The sequence below is a fragment of the Rhododendron vialii genome, chromosome 5a (assembly GCF_030253575.1).
Source record: "Rhododendron vialii isolate Sample 1 chromosome 5a, ASM3025357v1".
In the NCBI taxonomy this organism is placed as follows: domain Eukaryota; kingdom Viridiplantae; phylum Streptophyta; class Magnoliopsida; order Ericales; family Ericaceae; genus Rhododendron; species Rhododendron vialii.
Window position 1 is genome coordinate 11,944,438 of NC_080561.1, and position 24,852 is coordinate 11,969,289.

General features: G+C 39.4%; 3 protein-coding genes across 3 annotated transcripts; 1 reads left to right on the forward strand and 2 right to left on the reverse strand.

Annotated features, from left to right (window-relative positions):
- Nucleotides 1-18: 18 nt before the first annotated feature.
- Nucleotides 19-4,422, forward strand: LOC131327998 (tubulin alpha-3 chain-like). Its single transcript, XM_058361123.1, has 4 exons — nt 19-272; nt 2,147-2,381; nt 2,704-3,074; nt 3,566-4,422. The coding sequence occupies exons 1-4, from the start codon at nt 180-182 to the stop codon at nt 4,220-4,222; spliced, it is 1,356 nt and encodes a 451-aa protein (XP_058217106.1). The 5' UTR covers nt 19-179; the 3' UTR covers nt 4,223-4,422.
- A 282-nt stretch (nt 4,423-4,704) lies between these two features.
- On the reverse strand, nt 4,705-13,823 carry LOC131328001 (uncharacterized). The gene is made up of 4 exons (XM_058361127.1): nt 13,388-13,823; nt 8,986-9,209; nt 6,558-6,665; nt 4,705-5,054 (listed from the first exon to the last, which is right to left on the reverse strand). The coding sequence occupies exons 1-4, from the start codon at nt 13,563-13,565 to the stop codon at nt 4,938-4,940; spliced, it is 627 nt and encodes a 208-aa protein (XP_058217110.1). The 5' UTR covers nt 13,566-13,823; the 3' UTR covers nt 4,705-4,937.
- A 6,701-nt stretch (nt 13,824-20,524) lies between these two features.
- LOC131327996 (uncharacterized) lies at nt 20,525-23,523 on the reverse strand. The gene is made up of 3 exons (XM_058361121.1): nt 23,180-23,523; nt 20,904-23,062; nt 20,525-20,810 (listed from the first exon to the last, which is right to left on the reverse strand). The coding sequence occupies exons 1-3, from the start codon at nt 23,379-23,381 to the stop codon at nt 20,736-20,738; spliced, it is 2,436 nt and encodes an 811-aa protein (XP_058217104.1). The 5' UTR covers nt 23,382-23,523; the 3' UTR covers nt 20,525-20,735.
- Nucleotides 23,524-24,852: the final 1,329 nt, after the last annotated feature.

The window sequence follows — 24,852 nt, forward strand, 5'->3', positions numbered from 1 at the left end:
CTGTCTCCGCTATAAATACGGAGAGCAACGGTTGAATTTCCCCGTGAGATCTGAGAGAGCATCAATCATTTCAAAGGCGTCTTCATAAACGTCCTTGTTCGCATTGTGCCCTTCGTTCTCTCTCTCTACCTCTCTGTGATTTTTCGTGGTAATTTTCTCGGCGTCCAAACAAGTTCAAGATGAGAGAGTGCATTTCGATTCACATCGGTCAGGCCGGCATTCAGGTCGGCAATGCCTGTTGGGAACTTTACTGCCTCGAGCATGGCATCGAGGTACCTAACTTTCTCTCTCTCTCTCTCTCTCTCTATATATATATATATATAGAGTCCCCTTCTTATAAGGACTACCTTATTTTAATAAAATGCGGACCTCTATTTTTTGATCAAATTTTGATGATCCGAGCCGCTCAATATGTTCAAAACGTGATTTTGAGGGTACCCGCGAGAAATCAGCAAAAAAAAAGACCGAGAAGGGCTTCATCCGAGCAGTTTTTATTTGTTTTTTATCTAACGGTTCAAATAAAAACTGCTCAAATCAAGCCTTTTTCGGTCATTTTTTTTGCCAATTTCAGATGTGCACCCTTAAAATCACGTTCTGATCATATTGAGCGGCTCGGATCATCGATATCAGATCGGAAAAGGCGAGATATGAGAGGTCCGCATATAAGGTCCTTATTTTAAGGTCCTTACTTGAAGATTTCTATATATATTATATATATATATATATATATATATATATATATATAAACATTCTTCTCGTGAAAGATATTCGCTAGATCTGGCCGTATTGAGTTGTTGTATGTTACATTGGTAATAATTCATTTTCATCTGTCGGATCTGTTAATCTTGAGTTAATTGTGTTTCACATTGTTTCACATTGTTGAGAATTAGTGTTGATTCATCGGATCTGTTGATATGAGGGAATTCTGTTTTATATTGGTGGATGTGTTTGTGAATTTGTCAGATTTGTTGATACTGAGAAAATGTGTGATACACTGTTGACAATGTAAGTTAATTCGTCTCATCTGGTGGCGTTGAGCGATAAACTACATAGATCTGTTATGACTATTAGCCATTTTTTAAATAATGACGTAGATCTGGAGTTTGGCACGGTATTCTTGCCGGAATTAACTCAATGCACGCCAAATCGAAATCTTTGGAACGAAATTTATAGTTTTATGACTCGATGTTTTTCTTCCAATGTACGCTAGGTTTGTTCCATTTTGTATAGATTTGCTGAATTAAATTGAGTTTAGACTAATGTAGCTTACTTTAGAAATTAATGGCTTACTTTTGTTTTAATTAAAATTTATCTCAATTTTGTTCTAAGTATTTGATTTTTAAAATCATGTTGATGAGAGAAATCCAAAAAATATAAAAAATTATTGACTGAATTATAAAAACTCATCGATTGACTGGATTATAAAAGTATTTATGCATGTGTAAATACTTATTCTATGATTGTCCGCTGCACCTATTGGGATTTTCCTACTTGTGGTTACACATTTGACATCCCGGTTTTGACATTCCGACCCCAATTCATTGGGACACAGGCTTGGTTTGGTTTACTTATCTGTTTGAATAATCATATTCACTTTTTAAAAGAAATGCAAGTCTTAATTGCATGTGGCGTGCGAAACTATATAGCGAATGATGAATATAAGGGGATATGATATTGCGATCATTTTTTAACTGCAATCCTTGACAATTAACATGAAGGATGTTGAATACGTTCCAGTAGATAGTTAACTCTTTTCCATCATGATAGAACTCTCTATATCGAGTTCCTATACTAACTACCAAACAAAGATTTGAACTATTCCCATTGGACCATGAGATCAAATCCCTTTGTTTTAAAATTGTAACCCTTCTCTATTTTCAAGGATACTTAAAATCTCCATAACTCAGAAGCCTATTAATTTTCTGCCCTCCATACTTGGCTTGTAGAATTTTAAACAGCTTTGTTAATTTGAATTCATATGGTGGTCTTGTTATTTCTGAGGAATATTCACCAAGTACCGATTTTGGACGTTTTAGTTGTTTTGGTGGTTATTATTATTATTATATTATCTAGATTCTCCTCATTTGAATCTCCATTGTGGCTTGATTAGCAGATCACTAACATTTTACGTCCTTTTTTTTCTCAGCCTGATGGCCAGATGCCTAGTGACAAAACCATTGGTGGAGGTGATGATGCCTTCAACACCTTTTTCAGCGAAACTGGTGCAGGAAAGCATGTCCCCCGAGCGGTCTTTGTAGACCTGGAACCCACTGTCATTGATGAAGTGAGGACTGGAACCTACCGCCAGCTGTTCCACCCAGAGCAACTGATTAGTGGCAAGGAAGATGCTGCAAACAACTTTGCTCGTGGTCACTACACAAGTATGTGTTCAATACCGGGTTCCTAGCGATAATTTATGCTCTTTTCGGTTGGTTTTTTAAAAATAATCACATTTCAAACTTGTTTATTTAGATGGTTTTCGGAACTTGTCAGAATTTTTCTAAAAGAGAAATATGTATTTAAATTCAAGAAACCATTTTCGCCAAATGAACAATATTACATAAAATGGATAATGTTTTCATTTTCTAAGACAGTTCCTTCTGTAGACTAGATTCTGAAAATGCAACCAAACTTTTTGAAAGGTTTTACTTCTATTTATCTAGTACGGCAAGTAGTTGCTAAAGCCTTAGTTTTGGATATCAGTTGGAAAGGAGATCGTTGACCTCTGCTTGGACCGCATCCGGAAACTAGCTGACAATTGCACTGGCCTCCAAGGCTTCCTTGTCTTCAACGCTGTTGGAGGGGGGACTGGATCTGGTCTTGGCTCTCTTCTTTTGGAGCGCCTCTCTGTTGACTACGGAAAGAAATCAAAGCTTGGTTTCACTGTCTATCCCTCTCCACAAGTCTCCACTTCTGTTGTTGAGCCCTACAACAGCGTCCTCTCAACCCATTCCCTCCTGGAGCACACTGATGTTGCTGTGCTTCTTGACAATGAGGCCATTTATGACATCTGCAGGCGCTCTCTTGACATTGAACGGCCCACATACACCAACTTGAACCGCCTTGTTTCTCAGGTAACATATTTGCAGCTGGTGTCTGACTTGGAGGATTGTGTTGCAGTTATTTCTGATGGATTTCCTTAGCTGTCCATTTATTTCGTAACATTGAAAAAGTTATTTTAAGTTTTACACTTTTCATGCGTTTAACTTGCAAGAGAGTGACAGTGCCAGAATTTGTAAATCCTTTTACTAATTGCATATGAGCATTTCCAATCCAATGCCCCATTTTTAACTCTATTTCTCTCTTATAGCATATCAAAGAATATGTTCTATAGCGAAATATGTTCATTGTCTTTGTGGCTTTCAAAGTATTATCGTGAGGCAATATGTTTATTTTCCAGTGGCTTTCATGATATTCAAACTGTACTTTGAAAAAAAAATTCAGATGTTTCATAATACTCAACTGCATGCAAGAAAGTAAATCTTCTGTTCTTTTGATTTTCATCATTACTTTTCCTGCCTAAAGAAACAGGCTGTTAAAGTAATTCCTTATCCGTGGGCTGCAGGTGATTTCTTCCCTGACTGCCTCTCTGAGGTTCGACGGCGCCTTGAACGTTGACGTGACCGAATTCCAAACCAACCTGGTCCCCTACCCCAGAATCCACTTCATGCTTTCCTCTTACGCTCCAGTCATCTCAGCCGTGAAGGCATATCATGAGCAACTCTCAGTCGCAGAAATCACCAACAGCGCATTTGAGCCCTCATCCATGATGGCCAAGTGTGACCCACGCCATGGCAAGTACATGGCTTGCTGCCTCATGTACCGCGGCGACGTGGTCCCCAAGGATGTGAACGCAGCTGTTGCCACCATCAAGACCAAGCGCACCATCCAGTTTGTGGACTGGTGCCCCACTGGATTCAAGTGTGGTATCAACTACCAGCCGCCGACTGTTGTTCCCGGAGGAGATCTTGCCAAGGTGCAGAGGGCTGTTTGTATGATCTCTAACTCTACTAGTGTGGCTGAGGTGTTCTCCCGCATCGACCACAAGTTTGACCTGATGTATGCCAAGCGGGCTTTCGTGCATTGGTATGTGGGTGAGGGTATGGAGGAAGGAGAATTCTCCGAGGCTCGTGAAGATCTTGCTGCCCTCGAGAAGGATTACGAGGAGGTTGGTGCTGAGCTGGCTGAGGGAGAGGATGGTGATGAAGGGGATGAGTACTGAGAGGTCTTGTTGTATCTGGCTGTTGATGACTACTATGGTGTGGTTTTATGTGTTTGCTTGTGGTATCCAAAGACTCTTTGGTAGTTGAGTGTTGGAAAGTGCTTTCCCTTGTCCTTCTTGACTTTTGAATGCCAGTATATGTATTGTTTGATGCTTGGTTTCTATGTTTGCATGAAATATGAGCTTGCCTTTCGTGGGAACCAATTGTCAAAATTTTTGTGCCAAAAAACTGCAGGAAATGACTTCCAAATTCCTTTTCTTGCCCTTTTTTTTTTGGTCTTTATTCACACGAAATTACAAGATTAGCCATATTTGTTAATTCACTTTTCACATATGAAAGGCAATTTGGTAATTTAATATGAATAGAAAAACAAGAAGAAAACATCAAATATGGTACTTGTTGATTGGGAACAGAAAATTTTTCCTGGGCGTCAAAGAAAACATAAATAAGCAATTGGGAACAAAATAAATTACAGGCCCACTAGAAAATAGAAAGACCAATAGGGAAAAACTAGTGATGGAATTTCATACAATATGCACATTCACAAGAGCATTTGGATCATAATATACCATTCCAAATGATTTCAGAGATGGAACAAAACAGAGATGAGTTCTAGTTCTTCCTAGTTTCAAGACTCTTTACAAGAAAGAACGAACAGACTACGTCAAACAGACCGGTAACTGAAACTTGAAGCATCTGCTGCCTGATTATCCTTCAATTTACCAGAGAAGCTGTTTGAGATATCATTTCATCTTCCAAAAGTGCATATGGGTCGACATACTGAGGTAGTGTTATGGCGCTTCCATCATGAACAAAAGCTGATCCGCAATACTGCCAAAGTACAAGTTAACAAAGCAATCAATCTCTATTTACATGTCATTTTAGGCGAAATCTTGTCGCAGTTGTAAAAAGCAAGGATCATTGTTCATTTATAATCAATAAAACTTGGCAAAGCATATTGCATCCCAGACGATTGTTCCAATAAATCTTCATAAATCACCAAGGAATTGAGCAAATATTCAGCGGAAAATGAAAAAAAGAGAAAAGAAGATGCACAAGCTATGGTTACGTCACTGCTTAGAAAATCACATACGAGTGCATTATGTCCTCCCGCCAACTTACTACCACTAAACTATGTACATGGCGTTTAGACATGCATAATTGGAAGACACCTATGAGATTTCACCATCAACTTTCCCGCAATGAGAAGATGGATAGTTGCCAACATGACACTTCATCCGCTTGTTAACTGCTAGCTTGGGTACTTTCAGACAAAAAGCATGGAACTCTAATAGTACTAAGTTTTGCAAGTTGATGGTGCCAAAGTTTTGTATCAATTGGGCGTGTATGTCCAAAGACCACACTTCAGTGAACCATGCATCAAGCTTGAAGAACAACACAAGTAACTAATGCTTTACTTGTACCAAGTATTTCTTCATGTTCAAAGATACATACCTAAGTTTCAAGTCAGGAAAAATCAACTGACCTTAACTATCAAATGTACTACACGAGCCACATAACACCAAATAGATCTGTCAAAGTTAGGAAGTTTTGCCAGCTTTTGAGTGTAGCCTGTAGGTCAATGGGAGTCAGATATTAGCTCCAAATCCTGGTCCAAAGTGTTTGGATTTTGGATTTTCGGATGGATTTATGAAGGGAAAGAGAACACCTGAGATTCTACTTCACTAAATAGGAAATGAAAGTGAAGCAGAATCACTTGCCTTCTTTTTCGTCTCCCAAACCCGTCCATAAATCCCATTTTCAATGCAGCCTCAATGAACTACTTCATTAGGACTTCCTAAGACCTTCTGTTTGACAAAAAGTCTGGTCCTTATAGACCCACTTATAATAAACCAGAGCAAAGTTCCTGCCAGTAACAGCAGATTTCTTTGTCGGACCACTCTTTCTATTCAACTGATGTCCAAAGATAGGATCAAATGGTTAGCCTGTATTAAAGCAACTAAACTACATCTAAACTCCCAAATTAGCGGACAACTTATTCATATAATGCACTTTCCTTCATGCTTGGTGTCAAAAATGATCCAAGTCGCAATGACGATAACTTAAGCTGTGCCAAACACTGAAATTTGACCTCAACATCGAGGTCGAAGAAACGGACTTCCGGACCACAGTTGCTTCTTGAAAGGACTTCCAAATTACAAACTTCATATGAATCATGATCGCGAGAAATTCCCATCAAATCGCATGCTAACAAGTAACAACAGATTCACAATGATTTGGAAAGTAACTAATGCAAGAATGTATGGCACAGAAGGGCAACAAAATAGGGAACAAGAAGTCATGAAACAAACCAAAGGTCAATGAGAAGCTTACAAAGTATAGAGCAAAGAAGGATGCCACTGTTATGAAGATCAACCGCCAAAATGTCGAGACGAATGTTCCTCCAAGGGATAGCAAAAGTCCAGCTTGCGGAATCCAACCCTGAAAGTAAAGAAGAAGAGGAAAATCATCCCACTTCCTTAGATAAATGCATGCACAGTGCACACGCAGGGAAAAGGTCCTTCCCAATAAGCAAGAGAGGGTACCAGAAGAAATTTACTGACACAAAAAGCACGCATGATAAAATGTACCAGTCATTACAATAAATGTTATAACCCAATTGCAGCATCTTCAGTACCATATGGAGCATATTTTATTTTTGATTACCAAATGGAGCACATACGATACAAGGAAGTTCTTCATATCCTCTTCTGGCAATACTTGTTTTAGAAGAATTACAGGATACATACTACGATGCTGTGACTGCACAGCATCCTACTAAGTAATAGAGCAGAATAATCTTCATACCAAGCGAACTGCTATACTAAACACCTCCAAATGGGCCATAAGATCAAGTTCAAAAAACAAAACTAAATGGACCATAAGATATGGACCATAAGTTCCACAACAAGAAGTTTTATTAACATTAAAGTGACCAATCACCATTCATAAGCTCATTCAAGCATACCCTTGCTAGTTACCATTCTTTCAAATCCCATACTGGGTGCTGTGTGTGTATGTGTGCGTGTCTTTTGGCAATTTAGGTATTTAAGCTAAGGAATCCTAATACAGAGTCCTCATGCTCGTTTGCATAAAAGCTGCAACCAAGTCTGCTTGGGCAACATTCCAAGACTTCGCTATTCATAAAGTTTCGCCAGTTCACATTACTTCCCTTTTAGTTCGTATTAAGTTTTCGTATAAACTTTATAAAACTCTAGAGGACATATGGACAAACAGATTATCTGTATATTATCATGCATCTAGCATGTTTATACGCATAGGTTACCTTACAAGACATCAAGCAATAGAAAATACACAGGATAAAGCTATAAAAGAAAAAAGGGCAAAGTACGGATTACCTTCCTGTGGTTTGGCCGTTTTGTAGATAACCTCCCTGTGTTTTACTAATGACCACTTTGTCTCCTTATGGTTTTGGAGTAAAATGCTACTCTAAATCTGTTAACAGAAAATGTTAAATGACTAAAGTACCCCTTTACTTTTTTGTTTTGTTTTTAGAATATGCTGTTGTAACAATCTTTTCCTGATGCTAGCTACACTGGATAACCCACTTTCTCTTCTTCAATCTGATCTCGTCTTGTTACTATGCGTTCCGCGCGTGGTGGCGATCGGCACCACACACCTCCCTTCTCTCTGCTTGTGCATTCCACCCCTTGTTCGGATCACATCGATTTTTATACCGCTGCGAACGCCTTGGAGAGAAAAACACAGCCATATCTTGAAATTGAATTTTTGAGCACTTTCGATTCTGGGCAGTGCATCCAATTCATCTCGCGGTAGCGGCTGAACACCTCTTTGCTCCGACCCGTGAAGGCGAGAGCCCTAAAGGCCTAAACAGCGCATTCCAACCGTAGATAGTTCTGTTATGAATTTTGTTGAACACTGGGCGTGCATGATCAATAGAGTCCAATTCGGCATACATGTGGATAAGTTTGGTGGCCAAAAAGGGGTCCTGACTGAACCCTCCATTTACGAGGTGGCGGTGGACGGTCAAGCTGTCGGAGAGGGAGTTTTGTTGGGTGCAAGAGAGGATTAGAGCTCATAGGTGCGTTGGGTTGGGTTCGTGAGGGAGCTTCGATGGCTTGTTTCAGCCTGCCTTTTTTACAAAGAGACCATCGTGGTGTCAGGTGTGTGCGGGAAGAAGAAGAACCCAAGGGTGTTATTGTCCTTTTATCACATTACTTTTGGAAGAAATTTCAATTTTGCACGTAATAAATGCAATAGGGGTGTGTGAGGTATACATGCCGTTAGTTTGGACGGAATATTTAACTGTTGCACTTCACTCCAAAACCATAAGGAGGCAAAGTGGTCATTAGGGAAACACAGGGAGGTCATCTGCATAATGGCCAAACCACAGGGAGGTAATCTGTACTTTGCCCAAAATGAAAACTCCAAAAACTGGAAGGAAAATATAGCTTCTAATACTTTTTACCCAAGGTCAATCACAAACATGGGAGAAAATTAATTTCTCGAAATGGGTGTTGTTCACATATTTGAAGCAACAAATTCAGTGTTTAGTGAAAAGATTCAAAAGAAACAAAAGAATCAGAAACAGTTTCACAAAGCAATGAAATTTTCTTAAAAAAAGCAATGAAATTTAAATGCCGATGAGGGCTGTAGACTATTGAGAAAATTTTCTACTAATGATGATCCAAAAGGACAAATATTAGCTTGAGATGAACATACACAACATGGTATCAGACTCTACAGGTATGGAACCTTTGATACAGAAGAAGGTGCCAACCTTATGTCCACTGTTAAGTGCTGTGGAAGGTTCACTTTCAGTATATAAGCCTTTCTCGTAATCTGTTGTCACTGTATTTCTCTTTGAGTACCCTCCCTTTTCTTCCTTAAACTTCATCTCGTCATCCCAAAAGATGCTCCTATTGCTCTCCTCAAGCAATGAAATGGGAGTCATACCCCGTTTCTTTAGTTCTTTCATAAACAATGACTCAGGAGGTTCTTCACCTGAAAAGTAAAGGAAAAACAAGAAAACCATATTATTTTAGTTTTCTAATTTCCCACTCAGAAAAAGACAAAAGGAAAAAAAGAAAGAAAGAAAGATGGCCTCGTGCAGTTGAAGACCCGTTAAAGGAACACTAGGTAACTTAGATGGCCTCGTTCATTTGTTTCAATTTAGTTAACCACCAATCGTATGACCACTAGGGAAGCTACCAGATTTGAAAGTTCATCCACCATTCAAAGTCAAACACATTAAACAACTTCCCATTTTTTTCAGTTTTAAGCAATAGGACATATGTCATGGTCCTCATCCAATTAGTTCAATTGTGAAACAAATGAACGTGTCCAATTTGAAGTGCATTAGTGTATTTTGAAAGTGGCATCAGTCCACTCAAACAACGACAATTTTGCTACTTGTATTCACCGGCACATAGGGGACCCATTAAGTGATTATTTTCCATCCAAATCCTTGTAGCTAATGTGTGGCGGAAAAAATCAACCCATGCTAACTTAGAACCTCCCAGGGTATGGATCACTCTAAAGAGATGCAAACCATTTGCTCGTTTCTTTCTTCCATAATAATTTAGGCACTACCCAATGGGCCTTTGTTTTCACTTGTTTCCTATTTGAAAACAATCAGCTGATACGCACCTAATACATGTTTTCAAGATGCTCTAATTTCTGAGTATGACCTCATGCAAGAAAATTCATACCTATCAATGGGCAAAGCTACAAAACATAAACCTTAAAAAAATGCATATTATACATCTTTTTGTAATTATGCCACAATACTTCTTGCAAGAGATAGTTGCTACTCCTGAAAGGGGAATCAGGGTAAAATGTTTCTTACATAGAACCATTCATATATTCTATGGATTTACAAATGTTGGGGGATATAGATACCATATAGATGATGGATGATGGATCCCCTTGTAACAAACATACAAAGACCATAACAAATAGACCAAAGAGCCGCGCACAAACTTTCTCACCACAAACTAAAACAGAAACACCACAATGTTCCCAACATAACCACCCAACATCCTAAGACTTTTCTCACAGTACACCCCCTTCGTACAACAACGATTCGACAACGACAGCATTCCTAATCAGGCTTAGTTTGGGTAAAATGATTGCTATTGTTCTTTTTGTCGTCTTTTCTTAATTTTGCTAGGTTCCCATAAGAATTTTGGGATTAGTCATTCGTCCTGATGAGGGAAATCTAAATAGTTTAAAACAACATTACATAAGAAAAAACCTATGCAACTGTCTTTGCGGTTAGTCTTTTCTGAATTTTTTTTGAGGTCCTCTTCTTTTGTTTATACACTCTTCATTCATCTCATCGATGAATTATTATTCCCAACAATTTTGATGAAAACCCAAAACATATTCACCAAACACCAAAAATATCAATTACCTTTAAAAACAATTAAATTCTTCCAAACCCACTGACTTATAGATGTTGTGCATTCTAGATTTGATATAACAAGTGGACTTACGCGCCCCTGATTCCTTATATGCAATCCAATAAACCTATGGGTACACCATTCGGTGTGTAGAGGGTCAAAACTAATCCGGAGAAGTGGTGCGTTGATCGAGACGCCACATGGCACACCACCCAAAATGACATGTGGCACGTAGCCCGGAACGACAAGTGAAATCGCAATGACGACATGTGGCACGTAGCCCAGAACGACAAGTGGAATCACAATGACGAGACACATGGATGGCCATCGAACCACGTGGCCCAGGACCCTGGCCTTAGCCAAGAAAACTAAGTTGACTGAGGAAACAACCCTTGGCTACACACGGTCTGGCCGCATGGCCAAAGGACCAAGCAAACTTGGCCGAATGACTTGATGGTCAGGCTAGTAGCCGATCGAGTGGGCTGACCTACCTAACTGCATGGCCAAAACCGCGGGATCAACTGTGTGGCCAGAGCCCCGGGCCTCCAATGGGCCTACCACCATGGATCACAATCGCGGGACTTAACCGCAGGCCTAAGCCGCTGGACCAAGTTGCGGTACTTAACCATGAGAACAGCCTTGGCCACGGGACGCAACCATTGGACCAAGGCCGAGGCCGAGACTGCAAGCCCAAGCCTTGAGGCGGAGACCATGAGCCTGAGGGCCTTGGAAGTTAATTGCGGACCAAGCTGTGATCCCGAGGCCAAGGCCGAAACCGCAAGCCCGAGGCCACGAGCCCAAGCTGGGTGTCTATGACTGCGGGCCATCATTGGCTGTGGGACTTCATGTCGAAGGCCCACCCGTGGGACACTCATGGCCGCGAGTAGCCATCTGCAACCGCGGGCCGACCTTTGCCGCGGTCACCATATCCAACTGCGGGTGCCAAACTAATAGGCCAAACCGCGGGTGCTTCCAATCGTGAGGCCAAAATCGGGGCTCCTAGCTCAGCGCCTTCCAGCCCCAGCAGCTTTCAAAACCTCAAAACCTTATTTTCATTCCCTGAACTTAAGTAGAAATTATATTATTTGAGTTTTCTTTACTTTAATTATTTAATAAAAATTAGGAAGTACCCCCCATTTGAATCTAGCGGCATTGCCAAAAAATCAATTATATCAAAATTTTGACCCTTCACTTTTAGTATAAAAGACAAAACTGCACATTTTTATTTGGAAGAAATGGTTCACAACCTTACCCTTTGCGTAGAGATCATCCGAAGGTACAGTCGCTCTTAGAAAAATCCAAGGAACAATTACTGCCACTTTTTATTCCGTAAATCTATACATTTTCGAAAAGTTATTTTTCCATACTTAGCTAGATTTTGAGAGGCAGACCAGACATGCAGACAGGGTCTTTCTTGGTTCCTCGGCCCCCGACTTTGATCTTTTGGTCCAAGAATGTGAAACCCAGCTCCGTCCCCAAGCACTTGGGAAGAACCGATTATCGAGAAGAAGGGAAGCGTACCCTTCTTGGATGTAGTGAAAACCAAGAACCAAAACATGGCCCGACGATGCCTCGGCAGGAGTCACTCGAGTTTGGGTAAGAGACGTCGATAAGGTACCGATTGCAATTCCCCAAAGATTTGGGTGCGATACAGAGAGATGTTGCCCCTAAACATGATTTGATCTGGATGAATGAGTTCCGCTCCGGTCGACTTGGCAGGACCCGAGGAGAAGCCATTAGAGGCTTGGTCACGGTATTGGCACGACCCAGAAAGGAGTCATAACAATGCAGCTTATGTGGTAATGGCAAGGCAGAGCCAATACTTGACCTTACTTGATAGTGGCAACAGCAAGACCGAGGTAGACCTTGACCATACTGCTTATTCGGTATTACTGGTGATCTAGTGGCTTGTTGGCTAAAGAACAAGGGACGCTGCAGAAAGGCGCTTGCGAGTGGAGCTCGCAGGTCGCGGGGGCCGCAGCCTAACAATGCAGAAAGAATATTTGCGCACTATTTGTGCGACATGTGTCCAGAATTTATTAGCCCACGTGGCACGGAAAGAGAGGTCGCGTTCGTCTATAAATAGGACATTCCCCCACACTTCACACTTTGGGGGATGATTAGACGAGTCCAAGAATGATTATAGAAAGAGAAACACTCTAGAGAGAGGTCGCCTTTGACTCTTTCTCTAGTTGGGGTGAAGATTTCCAGCCAAGGGTTCTCTTCTCCTACTTTTAAGCCTTGATTTTTTCACTAGTTCAGATCATCCACCTAATCCTTTGTTAACCGTCTATTAATCTAATCCCTCTCTGGCACTTTTCAAATATATTAAATCCCAGATCATTACCTTTCCTACAATGGTGTACACCAAACGCAAACCGTGTTGTGTGGATTCCACACAAATGATCAAAGCCGCTCAATTTATTTAAAATGTATTTTTAAGGATCCAAGTAAAAAACCTGTCAAAAAATCAGCTCAGTTGGATATCGGCAAAGGATTGAACAGTTATTTGCTCAATTTTCAAACAGGAAACTGGGCAAAGAATCGATCAAGCCCTTGCCGATATCCGAATGAGCTCATTTTTTTACCGGAATTCTTGAAAAATATTTTTAAAGCGGTTGTGATTTCCCACACAACGCGGTGCGGTGTACCCCAAATAGTGTACCCATAGAAGGACTCTCGTCAATCAATCGACAAACATAACAAAAATACAAGATAGACAATACACTCTATCTTACAATAAGAGGGAAATATCTGTTAGATTGAAAAACCTCTTACCTTTGCTTTGGTTATCATCTTCTTGAACCTTACAAGCAACCCTAAAGCTTCTGTAACTTAAGATTTTGGGTCTCCGGTGGTTTTGAAAGTTGGACACCTTATTACCGCTCAATTTCCGACGGGATTTCGAAACTGACAACGGAGACAAGCTGCATTTCAGAACATGGAGAGAAGCCATGCTCGTTTCCTTTCAGTTAATTTTGGTGTCGCAACTCAGTCGAATAAAATTCCATGCGAAATTGAGTGAGTGAACAGCGTTGAGAGAGAGAGAGAGAGAGAGAGAGAGAAGCGAAGTGTGAAGTGGCGACGAAGCGGCGGGATTTCAGGTAAATATGGGGCGTATTGTAGAATTGTTGGGTTGATATCGTCTATCATCCGCGGGGGATTCTGTGTGGTAGCTCTTTTTTGTGGCTAAAACTAGAAAAGTTGATTTCACGAAACCGAACAGAGAGATGCTTGTTTTTATTTTTGGGCTTTTTAAGCGTTTTTTGTTTTTATTAAAAAAATTTGGAAATTGATTTTCATCTTTTTTATATCAACACTCCCTTTTCTTTTCTTTTTTTTTTAGTGTTAAAGTTGAATGCAAGTGTGAAAATCAATTACCAAAAATTTTAAAATTTTGTGGATTATTGATGTTGAGACAATAAACCCACTAGGATGTACACCTAAATAAGTACTCTAAATATAATATAAATTTAATTTCTTCAACTAATAATCCAAAATTTTTTGATACAAGACTAACAAACGCAAAAGACATTTGAATAAAGACAAATAAAAAAAAACTCAAAAAATTTACCCAAAAAAAATCAAAAAATTTCCAGAAAAGATAAGCGGAGAAACAACACAGGAAGCAGGTACATGTGCCTCCACTTTGAATAAAAAAAAGTATTTTTTACATAAATTTTAAAGATCTTTTTAACCAAAAGAAGATCTCGTTAATTATTTAAATATTGGTGCAAAATTTTTAATGTACGGAATTGTTTTATTTTAAGAGTTTGGCACTTTTTTTTTTATTAAAAAGACAAACACTATGGAATGGGAGGGAATAGAATTCATTGGTAGCGGAGGAAAAATATCGGGTATTCCTTTGGCACCATCAAGTGATGGCTTAATTGCAAGAACACCTCCTGAACTATCGTGTCTTGGCAAGTTCACCCCCTTAAGTTTAAATTCGAGTAACTTCACTCCCTAACTACTAAATTCGAGCAACTTCACCCCCTCCCCCATTTTTCGTCCACTTCTGTTATAAATTTGGATGGAAAGTTTCAAAATTGGATGGAAAATACAAAAATGCCCTTCTTGACCCTTTTTAAACAGCTCACACACACCAGATAACTCTCTCTCTCTCTCTCTCTCTCTCTCTGTGTGTGTCTGGATAACACGATCTCTCTTTCTCCTTTCTCTCATTTCCTCTCCTCCACAGCTCTTCTGTAACAGCAAAAAACCCTAAACCCTAAAACCCTCCTCTCCTCCTACCCATAACCCAGAATTTCCCCCTCTCACCTCTCACACCACCAGCATGACCTCCAGTCACTACTTGGAGGAGATCTCAACAACCTCGTCCTCCTCCTCCCTCCTCCTCTGACCACCACCAGGTACACCACCCGATTACCTCTCCTCTCCTCCTATTGGAACTAATTAATTTGTCCTTGCCTTTCTCCTCCTCCTCCTCCTCCTCCATTTCCTCTCCAACACCGTCCTCCATTTCCTCTTCAAGGGCCAGATACTTACCAACAAAAAAAAAAAACAGATTATCTCCTGTAAAAAACAGATAATCCCTTTTTAAATCCCCAACCCAAAAAATGAGTAGCAGCTCTAATTACACGAACAACTACTTGCAGCACAATGGAGATGAAAGATGCGATTGTGGACGGAAAGCAGTGATGAGACCCTCATTAACTGTGAAAAATTCAGGTAGAAGGTTCCTTGGTTGTTTAAACTACAAGGTAAATTAGTTGAATGTTTTCTTGTATGTATAATTTGGCTTTTTCTAATAAAAGGCCTAAATGCTATTGTTTTGCATTGTAGCATAGGAAAAAGCATTGCTTAAACTTTGTACATTGGCAAGCTATACTAGCTGATAAAAAAAAAATACTTAAGTAATTAGCATGCTATACTGGGGCCTTTTAATAGCTAAATGACCAATTCCATGGGAGTCGCCGTAAATATAGTGCTATGCAACATAATGTGGTACATGAATCAATCAACAGTTAAGTTAATGACTATGACGATGATGATGAGATATGCCTAAGGCTAAGGGTGATGGTGACAAAGCTACTGGTATTATGAAAACAGATTACAATGCAAAACATGCAAGACAAATGACAAAGTCAAACAAAGATATCCTCCATATCATCTAGCTCGATTGTAAATGTTATCGTTTTGTATATTGTCTGCAATTGTTCCTAATAAAAAGGCTAAATGCTATTGTTTTATATATTTACTGATAAGTTCCTTCCAATTATTTAGAAAAGGAATGGCTGCAATTTCTTCATATGGGTAGATCCACCAACATGCGAAAGAGGGTTGGAATATGCTAAGATCATGCAAGCGAAGAAGGAAGAACTCGAGAGACAAATTGAAGATGATGAATAAAGAGTTGGAAAGAGGAAAACAAAAATTGGAAGAAGAAAATGATGCGTTGTTCGTGAAGATAACAGAGTTGACTGAGATTAATGTGAAGTTAGCAGCACAAACTGGGCCAAGGAAGACAACAAAAATGACAACACTTGTAGTACTACTAGTAGTTATTCTGTTTGTGGTTTGTGTGCTACTGTCAAGTGTAAAGCACACCCATGGTAAAAAAACTTTGTATTTGCCCTGAAGCTATGTTATGAAATGTATGAGAGTACTAGCATTATAGCCATTGTAATAGAGAGTCCATAAATGTAGTGTAGTATGTTCTTTAAGTATAGCCTTTGAAGCTTTTTTCAAAAACTATCCAAAAACTGTAGTTGTGAACCACAATGCCCAAAAGTTTTGAAGGAAAAAAACCTGCTCTAGAACAAGGTAGTTAACTACAAGCTTTGATCGAAAATAAGAGTTCAGAGTTTCTATCCATTCACAAACCGAAATATAGCCTTAGAATGAGAGAACTCATTAAAACAACTAAGCCACGGGGTAGAGATCACCCCATGACTGAGCCTATTCGACTACTCACTCATATTCGAAAAACAAGACATAACCAAAAAAAGACAAATGCGATTCATAGACAAAAGCGAAAATAAAATTAAGATTAATGAAGATCTCAACAATATGAACAAATTTAATAGCCCCAAACATTCGGGATACAAAACACTAAAATACCCCTACATCAGTTCTTGGTCGGGCACAAAATTGCCAGAAATTCCAGGTTGGTACCGGTACCAAGTTTTGAGTGGTACTGGTACCAAACTACTCTGGTGGCCGAATTGGTGTTTTGGTACCAGTACCTAGTTTTGAGTGGTACTGGTACCACCTGGGCACTCTTCCCACTTCTTTGCTTCTACGACCATCAACTCTTGGGGTCCCCGAGCATGCTTCTTAGCTTCGATTCATGACTTTTTCAACTCGGCTACAGGGTACCACGAGGCCTCGAGCCTGGGACGCTATTGGTAGCCATCCACGCATCAAAACACGTCTTATTTCTTACGATTAGCCTGTAACATCACAAACACAACCTTCCGTGCAATATCAAACAAATCTAACAAGTTAGGCGCGTGTGTGTGACAAAAATGAGAGAGATAAGCCATATTATTTACACTTAGGTAGCTAATAACGACCTTGGATTCAAAAGAAAGGGTAAGACAAAACATGTGGTGGCCATCCTTTATATGATATTCCCTCAACAATTTTCTAAACACCCTCACATTAGGAAACTTCATCCCTTCTATTAATTGAGGGTTCTTCATGCAAAAGTCTTTAAACTCACAAAAAGTAGCCTTCCCATCTTCACCTTCCTCAACCAAGTCGTTTTCATCACTATCCGAATCCCCCTCACCACATTCTGTTTCAAGGTTATAGGTACCTAGACCAACCAAGGCAATGTTCTCCTCTTCCTCTTCATCAGAAGACTCCTCTACCCCACTAAAAGTGTCACAAGAAGTTTCGCTGTCATCATTAGGCTGCCACTCACAGTCTGACTCACTATTCTCATTCTCCGTCTTCATCTGCATTCACACATTCATTACCTACTCTCTCCCCCCTTTCATCAACAATTGGTTCTTTTACGTGTTCAAGTCCTCCTAATTCACCACCTCCATGACCTTCTCCTATTTGTAAGTCACCTCCTAATTCAGTTAAGGAGCTAGGGTCTGGTGTAGTATTTCTATCTCTACCTATCACCTCCACCTCTGGCTCACGATCCTCGTCAGACTCTACCACATTGGGACAATCAACATATACATCAATAACCATATACTTCTTACCACAAGAATGCACTGCAAACATTTCAACCATGTCATAATGAGAAGTCAAGTTAACTAATCCATCATTCATGTCATGCATTGGAAGTTTATAAAACACAGTTACGTGTTCTGTTACTCCATTACTATCTGTTAGTCCATACCCCATTTGCCTAATTGTATCCATCAATTCATAAAAGCTGAAGGAATCTGGATCTACCTTCGTTCTGCAATAACTCCATTCAAGTATTTAGACTGCGAACCCCTTAGTAGTTTACCACCGATGCGCATGAACAATGTACACCTGAGCTTCACTATAGCTTCTGTGCATCAAATAACTTTGATTAATAACAGGAGAGGCATAATTGTATGTGAGGCTTACCATGAAAAGGACTTTTTACCTTTCGATCGTGAAAAAAACTAAGACAAAAAATTATTATCGTTGCGGAATTCCCATTACAGAAACAAAAAATGGAGAAAATGGAGGATGTAAATTAGAAAGAAAACACGACCATGGGGATAGAATTCAATTAATATGAAAGTTAGTCTGCATTCTAGAACTTGACTACTTAAACCATTCCTCTACTATTGCCTCTATTCCAGGAATCATAGACAGTAAAATGCTTATGAGAGCTCAATAAGAATGACAAGAAAAATATTCCGTAACTGTTTCTCTTTTCCTTTCTAAAATTCTTAACCAAGAATTGTTATAGCCCATAATGGCATTGGATTTGTTTTTCCTTTTCTGAGAACAAGGTGAAACTCTAAATGCCTACAAGAAAGCTCAATACACAAGCACAAAATGGTCAGTAGCTGTTTAATCCCAACCATGAACAACAATATTTTACTCTACAAGAATGCAACTTTTTAAAACCCTACTTTACTCTATTAACAACTATATTAACAACAATATTCTACTATTAAACAACAGGAATTTTTAAATCCCTAATCTTTGTAAGCCCTCAACTGAATCTTTGTAAGCCCTCAACTGAATCTTTAAATCCCTCTACTGATTACGACCTTTGTAAGCCCTAATTTACTATATTAGTCGTAATCCCTAATCTTTTAAGAAAAATCTCTCAGACCTACGGATTTGAGGGGAAATCTATTTTTATTATTGAGATCTCGAAAATTTAGGGGTTATTAAATTCGAAAACAAGGAACAACAATAAACAACAATAAACAATTTTTTAGCACTTATGCATGTCAATAAACATCAAAACACCCAATAATTTTGCCCTAAATAGAGAACTTACGGATGGGGAAGAAGAAGGCCATCGTCTTCGTTCTCTGCCGAATAATCAGGTTGGCGTCGGTGCCATGCAGGCCGTGTCTCGAGGAGACGTCTGGAGGGAGGAGAGGAGAACTACGTTGGGTGGGATTTTGGGTTTCTAGAAGGTGGAGAGGGAGGAGGGACGAGGGAGGAAGAGGCGAAAGAAAGAGAGAAGAAAAGATGAAAATATCGAAGGAAGAGAGAGACAAGAGATATATCGAAGGAAGAGAGAGAGAAGAAATATCACTGTATTTTTTTTTCAAAAGGGTACAAATGTAATTTTGTTCGTCTCCGTCCTTTTTTTTAACAAAAAATGGGGGAGGGGGTGAAGTTGCTCGAATTTGGTAGTTGGGGGGGTGAAGTTGCTCGAATTTAAACTTAAAGGGGTGAACTTGCCAAAATGCGATAGTTTAGGAGGTGTTCTTGCAATTAAGCCTCAAGTGAGGCACCAAACTTACAAAAAAAAACAAAAAAAAAACAAAAAACCAGGAGTACATTTGTAGCGGAGAAAAAATTATTGAGTGTTCCGACCCTCTTCACAATAACATATCCACACACGAGATCTGCACCTGGATTCTAAACAAGTTCCTATAACGGTTTATTTGCTTATTTCCTTGGTACCTTAATTATTTGCTTATTTTGTGTTTGAATCTTGATGTAGACCTATTATTTACATTTTACCTAAATCCAGACACAAGCACAAACAAAAAAAAATGGATTGTACACAAATGAGGAGTGACAACCAAACATGCCATGAGCTCCCGGTTTTAAATCAGATTAGTTCGTTTAACGATCACAACAATGAATTTCCAACGTCTCTCTCAATACTCTCGATGTCGTCGTTACTTGTCACACCGCAACAACAACTAATGCAATACGCCTTGATAGTTGATACCATGATGTAAAACAACAATGGTACATGTTTCAGCGCATGCCCACATACCACAGCTCTTTTCAACTCTACTTGTGAACATAAGAGTACCAAAATCTGGCCTACAAGCTCACCATTACAGTGACTTGGAGTGTGTATATATATGAAGAGATAGGTAGCAAGCTGCTTGAATTTGTGCTGTCACTTGAAAAGAGCTGTGGTATGTTCACAAGGTTTTGTGGAACCAGCACCAAAGTTTGAGCATCATCCAATAGCCACTAATGCACAAGGATTTTAACTCAATGGACTCCATTCAATGATCTCAAAAGAAAGAAAATCAGCTAATTCAATGTACTTGACTGATTTTTCTGTTAAAACAACTGAATGGAACAACAACCAGTTTTGCTGCATACAGAATTAGTTTTGTGCCATAGCATGTTTTTCTGCCGGTGATATGGGCATCTGCACGTTTGGGTCCATGATTATTCGTGTAAACAATTGAGGGCAATTTCCGTCTAGAACTCTTAGCTTTTGCTGATATGAAAAATGAAAAAGAGATATGGAAGTGCATCATCATTCATCAAGAAACGTACCAAGGAATGGTTATGCAATTAACCAAAGAAAAGTGGCACTATGTGAGAAATGGGGAAACAAATAACAGAAAGCTAGTCATTAGCAGAGCGGTACCTTAAGAACTAGGTACTCAAACAACAGTCAATCAATCCATACAAAGTCAGAAACCTAAATATTAGCGTTTGTCAAATTAGAAAAATTCGGATGTTGCAGAACGAACAGCAGAAGAGGATGGTTTCCGTGCAGTCATTATGGAGACGTGACTTGATTCTTAAACCTGCTTGAGCGCCTAACTGGTGTCACTATTTCTTCTTCTCCAGATCTCTACAAAACCAACAAATAAACGATGAAGCATAAGAAGCACATTTAGACTACAATCAATTTGTAACAGGAAAGTTGGGAAAAAATTATACTTACATGCTTGATGGGAATTTTCTCGTATGTGGTGAAACTTCCATAAGATGGTGAACCCATCGAGTAATCGGATGATGAAGCCAAGGACTCCCTCCTTTTAGGTACCTTCCGTTGTTTCGTCTCCTGGCTTTGAATTTCATTTTCTCCCCTCAGTGCTCCTTTCTTGCTATAAGACATGCTATTTTGAAAGCTGCTCATTTCCGATGGACACGATTCTCCAACTATATCAACATCTGCTGTCCAAATGTGCGATTGTGGGGTGGAAGTCCTCAACTTCTGTGTCAGGCATTGATCAACTGCATCACTAGGGGTAGCAGTGATCCTCCGGTGCTTCAAATAGACCACTGCTATAGCTGTAGCTGCCACAAGAGCTGAAGCAAGTAGAGAAACTGTCTGCATATAATGCACTGAGAACGTGTTTTCAGACCCATTGACAGAAACTGATGTGGAAACATCCCCTAATGGAGTACTCATTTCCAAGTGGCTTTTAGGATTTGCCTCTGCTGTGGCTGACTCGATTATGGCACCTTGGACTTCCCCAGCATTAGCAATTTCAGGTTTGATTTCAAGAATTTCCCCAACATCAGGCCTAAATTCAGGATCATGTGAGGGCAAAGAAGGAATATCACTTGGTTCTTGATCCAGAACTAATTCTGAAGAGTCAGATTCAACTACTTCAGTTACTAGAGCCAGATCTTCTTCTTCAATATCCACTCCTAATGCTTCCTCACTATCATCAGCTTCTTCGTCAGCAGCCCCATTTTCGAAGTCCTCTTCTAATAGTTCTTCCTCAACCTCTCCTCCTTGCTCATGTATCTCTTCCTTTATGTGATCTAGTTTTAGGTACCCATCAATGAAGGGATCCTCTAGCAAAGAAGTCAGATTACTAAATTGCACGGGGCCTAATTTTTCCACCTCATCTAAACTGCCAATTAGCTTAATGAGGTAAACCACAGAATTGGCTGACCACTGCTTCAAGTTTCTTGCAAAACCATCATAACTTGCTTTCGAAAGTTCGACAATTTCAGACAGGTCATAGAATTTGGAAATGCTCAAGTCTTTATAAACAGAAAAATCAAGGACTGGGGGGGACTCATTAACGGACACCGACAAACAACCAATCAAGAGAATCAAAATCAAAGCAGCAGACCTAGATCTCGTAAAAAACCTTGGTTTGAGCACTCTCTTCTCTTCAACAGTCTCTTTATCAACGTCGGTAGTAAATGGGAGACTATTTGGCTTTGGTTCAGAAACAAGGGGCTCCACTTCATTCACAGCCTCAGTAGAAGAATCATCCTCAGATTCTTTATTTGAACTCTCAGACTCAATTTCTTCTGAAGTCACTTCAATGTCTGAAAAGCTCTCAGAAACGAAGCTCTCCTCTAGCCTTTTACCTTGCTCCCTACTACCACCTCCAATCCCTTTCTCCTTCTGAAGGTAAACTTCGATTCGCGGGTTCGGTTTGTAGTGAAGGAACTGAGGCCTAGGGGAAAGATAATTGGTTTTGGGATCATAAGGCCGAGATGGGTCCGCGTCAAGTGGCGCAATGATAGGGGAAATTGCCGAACCCAAAGGTTTGATCTTTCCCCCATTCCCAGAGTTAGTTAAATCAGACTCTAATGGGTTCATATCAAAGAACGACTCCGAAAAACTCTGCGAAGTTAGAGGTAATGGAGAATCAAGGAATGAAACCTTTTTGGACTTTCTAACAGCTGAACTGTTTGAATCTTCAGCCTTGTTATTATTCTGATTAAGACCCATATCTGATTCCACAGGTTTCACACTGGAATACGACTCTGACATATTCTGGGATTCAAAAGACTCAACCTTTGTGATTGTTGAGTCTTTTGAATCTTCTTTTGAATCAACATCTTCTTTAAGATCAGAGTTATTCAAGGAACCAAACAGGGAATTACCATCAGAGAATGAGATGGAAGTCCTCACAGGCTCATTTCTCTCCCCCAAAACCTTCTTTTTGGGAGAAGCGTTGATCTTGGAAGCAGCAGAAATCGTGGGTGTCATGAAGTTTTTAGTACCTTTCACAATTGCCGGTGACCGGACTTTCGCCGGCTTAAAGTTCTGATCTTTGTCGTTTTCTTTTTCGTCGAAAACCCGAGAAAAACACCCAGTTTCCTTGCTTATGGAGTTTCTTCTCCCAAGATCTGCAATTTTTCCAAACAAGAAACAGAATCAGAAAAAATCAGGAAAAAAAAAAGTGAATCTTGAAAAAATAATGTGATGTAATAATAGTAATAAAGAATGAGAAAAAGGAAAGGGACCTGATGCAGGGCTGTTGGCGGGGGCAACAGGAGGAGGAAAGACTCTAGGGTTTGAGAGAACTGAGGGTTTTGCAAATGGGTTTCCACTGTAACTCCTTCTCATGGTAGAATTGGCTTCTGGGGTTCTTGAATTAGAACCCGTTCCGCTAAGGTTTGGTCTAGTTGAGATTGGGGAGGGGGATCTGTTTCCAGATGTTGCCATAGAGAGAGAGAGAGAGAGAGAGAGTCGTTGGTGTGTGAGCAAGAATGGTAAGCAAATCAATCTTGAGAGGAAAAATGGGTGCGTTTTGGAGATACTGTGGAGGGATTTGATGAACAGGTCAAGTAACGGCTAGTTATTTATTGAATGGGATAAGGAAATTTAAATCTCAAGTGCTTTTTACCGTTGCTGAGGGTGGAGGAAAGTGATGGAGCCGTTGGATTAAACACTTTTTTTTGGTCAGATTTAAAATGGTCAACGGAGGGGAAATATTCCAATAACCGTTGAGTATCTTTTGGATGTTTTATGGCAATGTTAATTTAATCCAATGAAATTTTACCAAATGAGGAGGATATCGTCACGGGCAAGTTATTTTTTGCCCTTCAATTTTTCTTTTTCATTTCTTTTTCATTATGCAGTAATTTATTGTGGAACGATGTTGCATACGCAAATTCCCGAAAAGAGTCTATGTGAACCGAACGATTTTCATCCGTACATTTATACTAAAAATTGTGTGTACAGACGTTCTATTTGTTTGACAGGGGCCTACCTTTTGAGGTTTGTCTAATCATTAGATGGAAATTATATTGTGCTTATTGAAATTGCATTAAATCAAATAGAATTACGAAAGTTGAAAGTCTAACATATTAAGCTGGGATGGAAGTAAAATAACTTAGCATCTTTGTGGACCAACCAAAAAATTGGCAAACATATATTCTTATCATCTTGTAAAGTGTTGGGAAATCAAATTCCAGAATCCAGCAATGAGGCGTACTAATTTAATAACAAAAGAAAATTAGAAAATTCTATAAGGTAGAATCAGAGTTTTATCTCAACTCTTTGCGACATGATCGCTAGTTGACTTATTTCTTGCTGTGTTACGAATTCAACTCTACAGAACCTCGCGGCTTTCTATCTTATTCCCCACACGCCTAGAACACGAACTGAGGGTGGACTCTTTCGTGATCTTTTTGCTCCCTCTCAGTCTCTCTATTTCATGAGTATAGAAAAACGTGACTGTCCTAGAGAGCAATAGCTTGTATATATAGGGTTAGGGTTACGATAGAGACCTAAGGATAAATACAGACTAGACTCCTTTTGTAATTAAGAAATCCCAATCCTCCTTCATACAACTACCAAATTATAATTGCACTCTCGTCTCTATCTCAAATAATATTTCGAGTTACATATTATTACATACGTAAATTTCTCCTAACATTAAGGTTACAGACCCGTTGATTACATATAATTGTCAGATTAAATCAAATTACTGACAATTATATTTAATCAACATCTATAAAATACCTTTAAGATTTTCCACTTAGCTTATTCGATATGTCGGATACAAGTATCCACCTATAGGATTTAACATAATCGAAACTTATAAATTTACTTAAAGGGGTATCATCAATCCCTACCGGAACGTGAATTTCATTAATAATTAATAGTTATTATACATATAACGTTGTGACCC

Excerpts from the sequence above, each read along its gene's own strand:
- LOC131327996 (XM_058361121.1), bottom strand. The coding sequence starts at position 23,381 with ATGGCAACATCTGGAAACAGATCCCCCTCCCCAATCTCAACTAGACCA. Across the intron at positions 23,063-23,179 it reads CGCCAACAGCCCTGCATCAG|ATCTTGGGAGAAGAAACTCC; the intron begins GTCCCTTTCCTT and ends GAAAAATTGCAG. Across the intron at positions 20,811-20,903 it reads AGAAAATTCCCATCAAGCAT|AGATCTGGAGAAGAAGAAAT; the intron begins GTAAGTATAATT and ends TTGGTTTTGTAG.
- LOC131328001 (XM_058361127.1), bottom strand. The coding sequence starts at position 13,565 with ATGGCTTCTCTCCATGTTCTGAAATGCAGCTTGTCTCCGTTGTCAGTT. Across the intron at positions 9,210-13,387 it reads AGATGATAACCAAAGCAAAG|GTGAAGAACCTCCTGAGTCA; the intron begins GTAAGAGGTTTT and ends TTTACTTTTCAG. Across the intron at positions 6,666-8,985 it reads CACTTAACAGTGGACATAAG|GGTTGGATTCCGCAAGCTGG; the intron begins GTTGGCACCTTC and ends CTTTACTTTCAG.
- LOC131327998 (XM_058361123.1), top strand. The coding sequence starts at position 180 with ATGAGAGAGTGCATTTCGATTCACATCGGTCAGGCCGGCATTCAGGTC. Across the intron at positions 273-2,146 it reads GCCTCGAGCATGGCATCGAG|CCTGATGGCCAGATGCCTAG; the intron begins GTACCTAACTTT and ends TTTTTTTCTCAG. Across the intron at positions 3,075-3,565 it reads TGAACCGCCTTGTTTCTCAG|GTGATTTCTTCCCTGACTGC; the intron begins GTAACATATTTG and ends CGTGGGCTGCAG.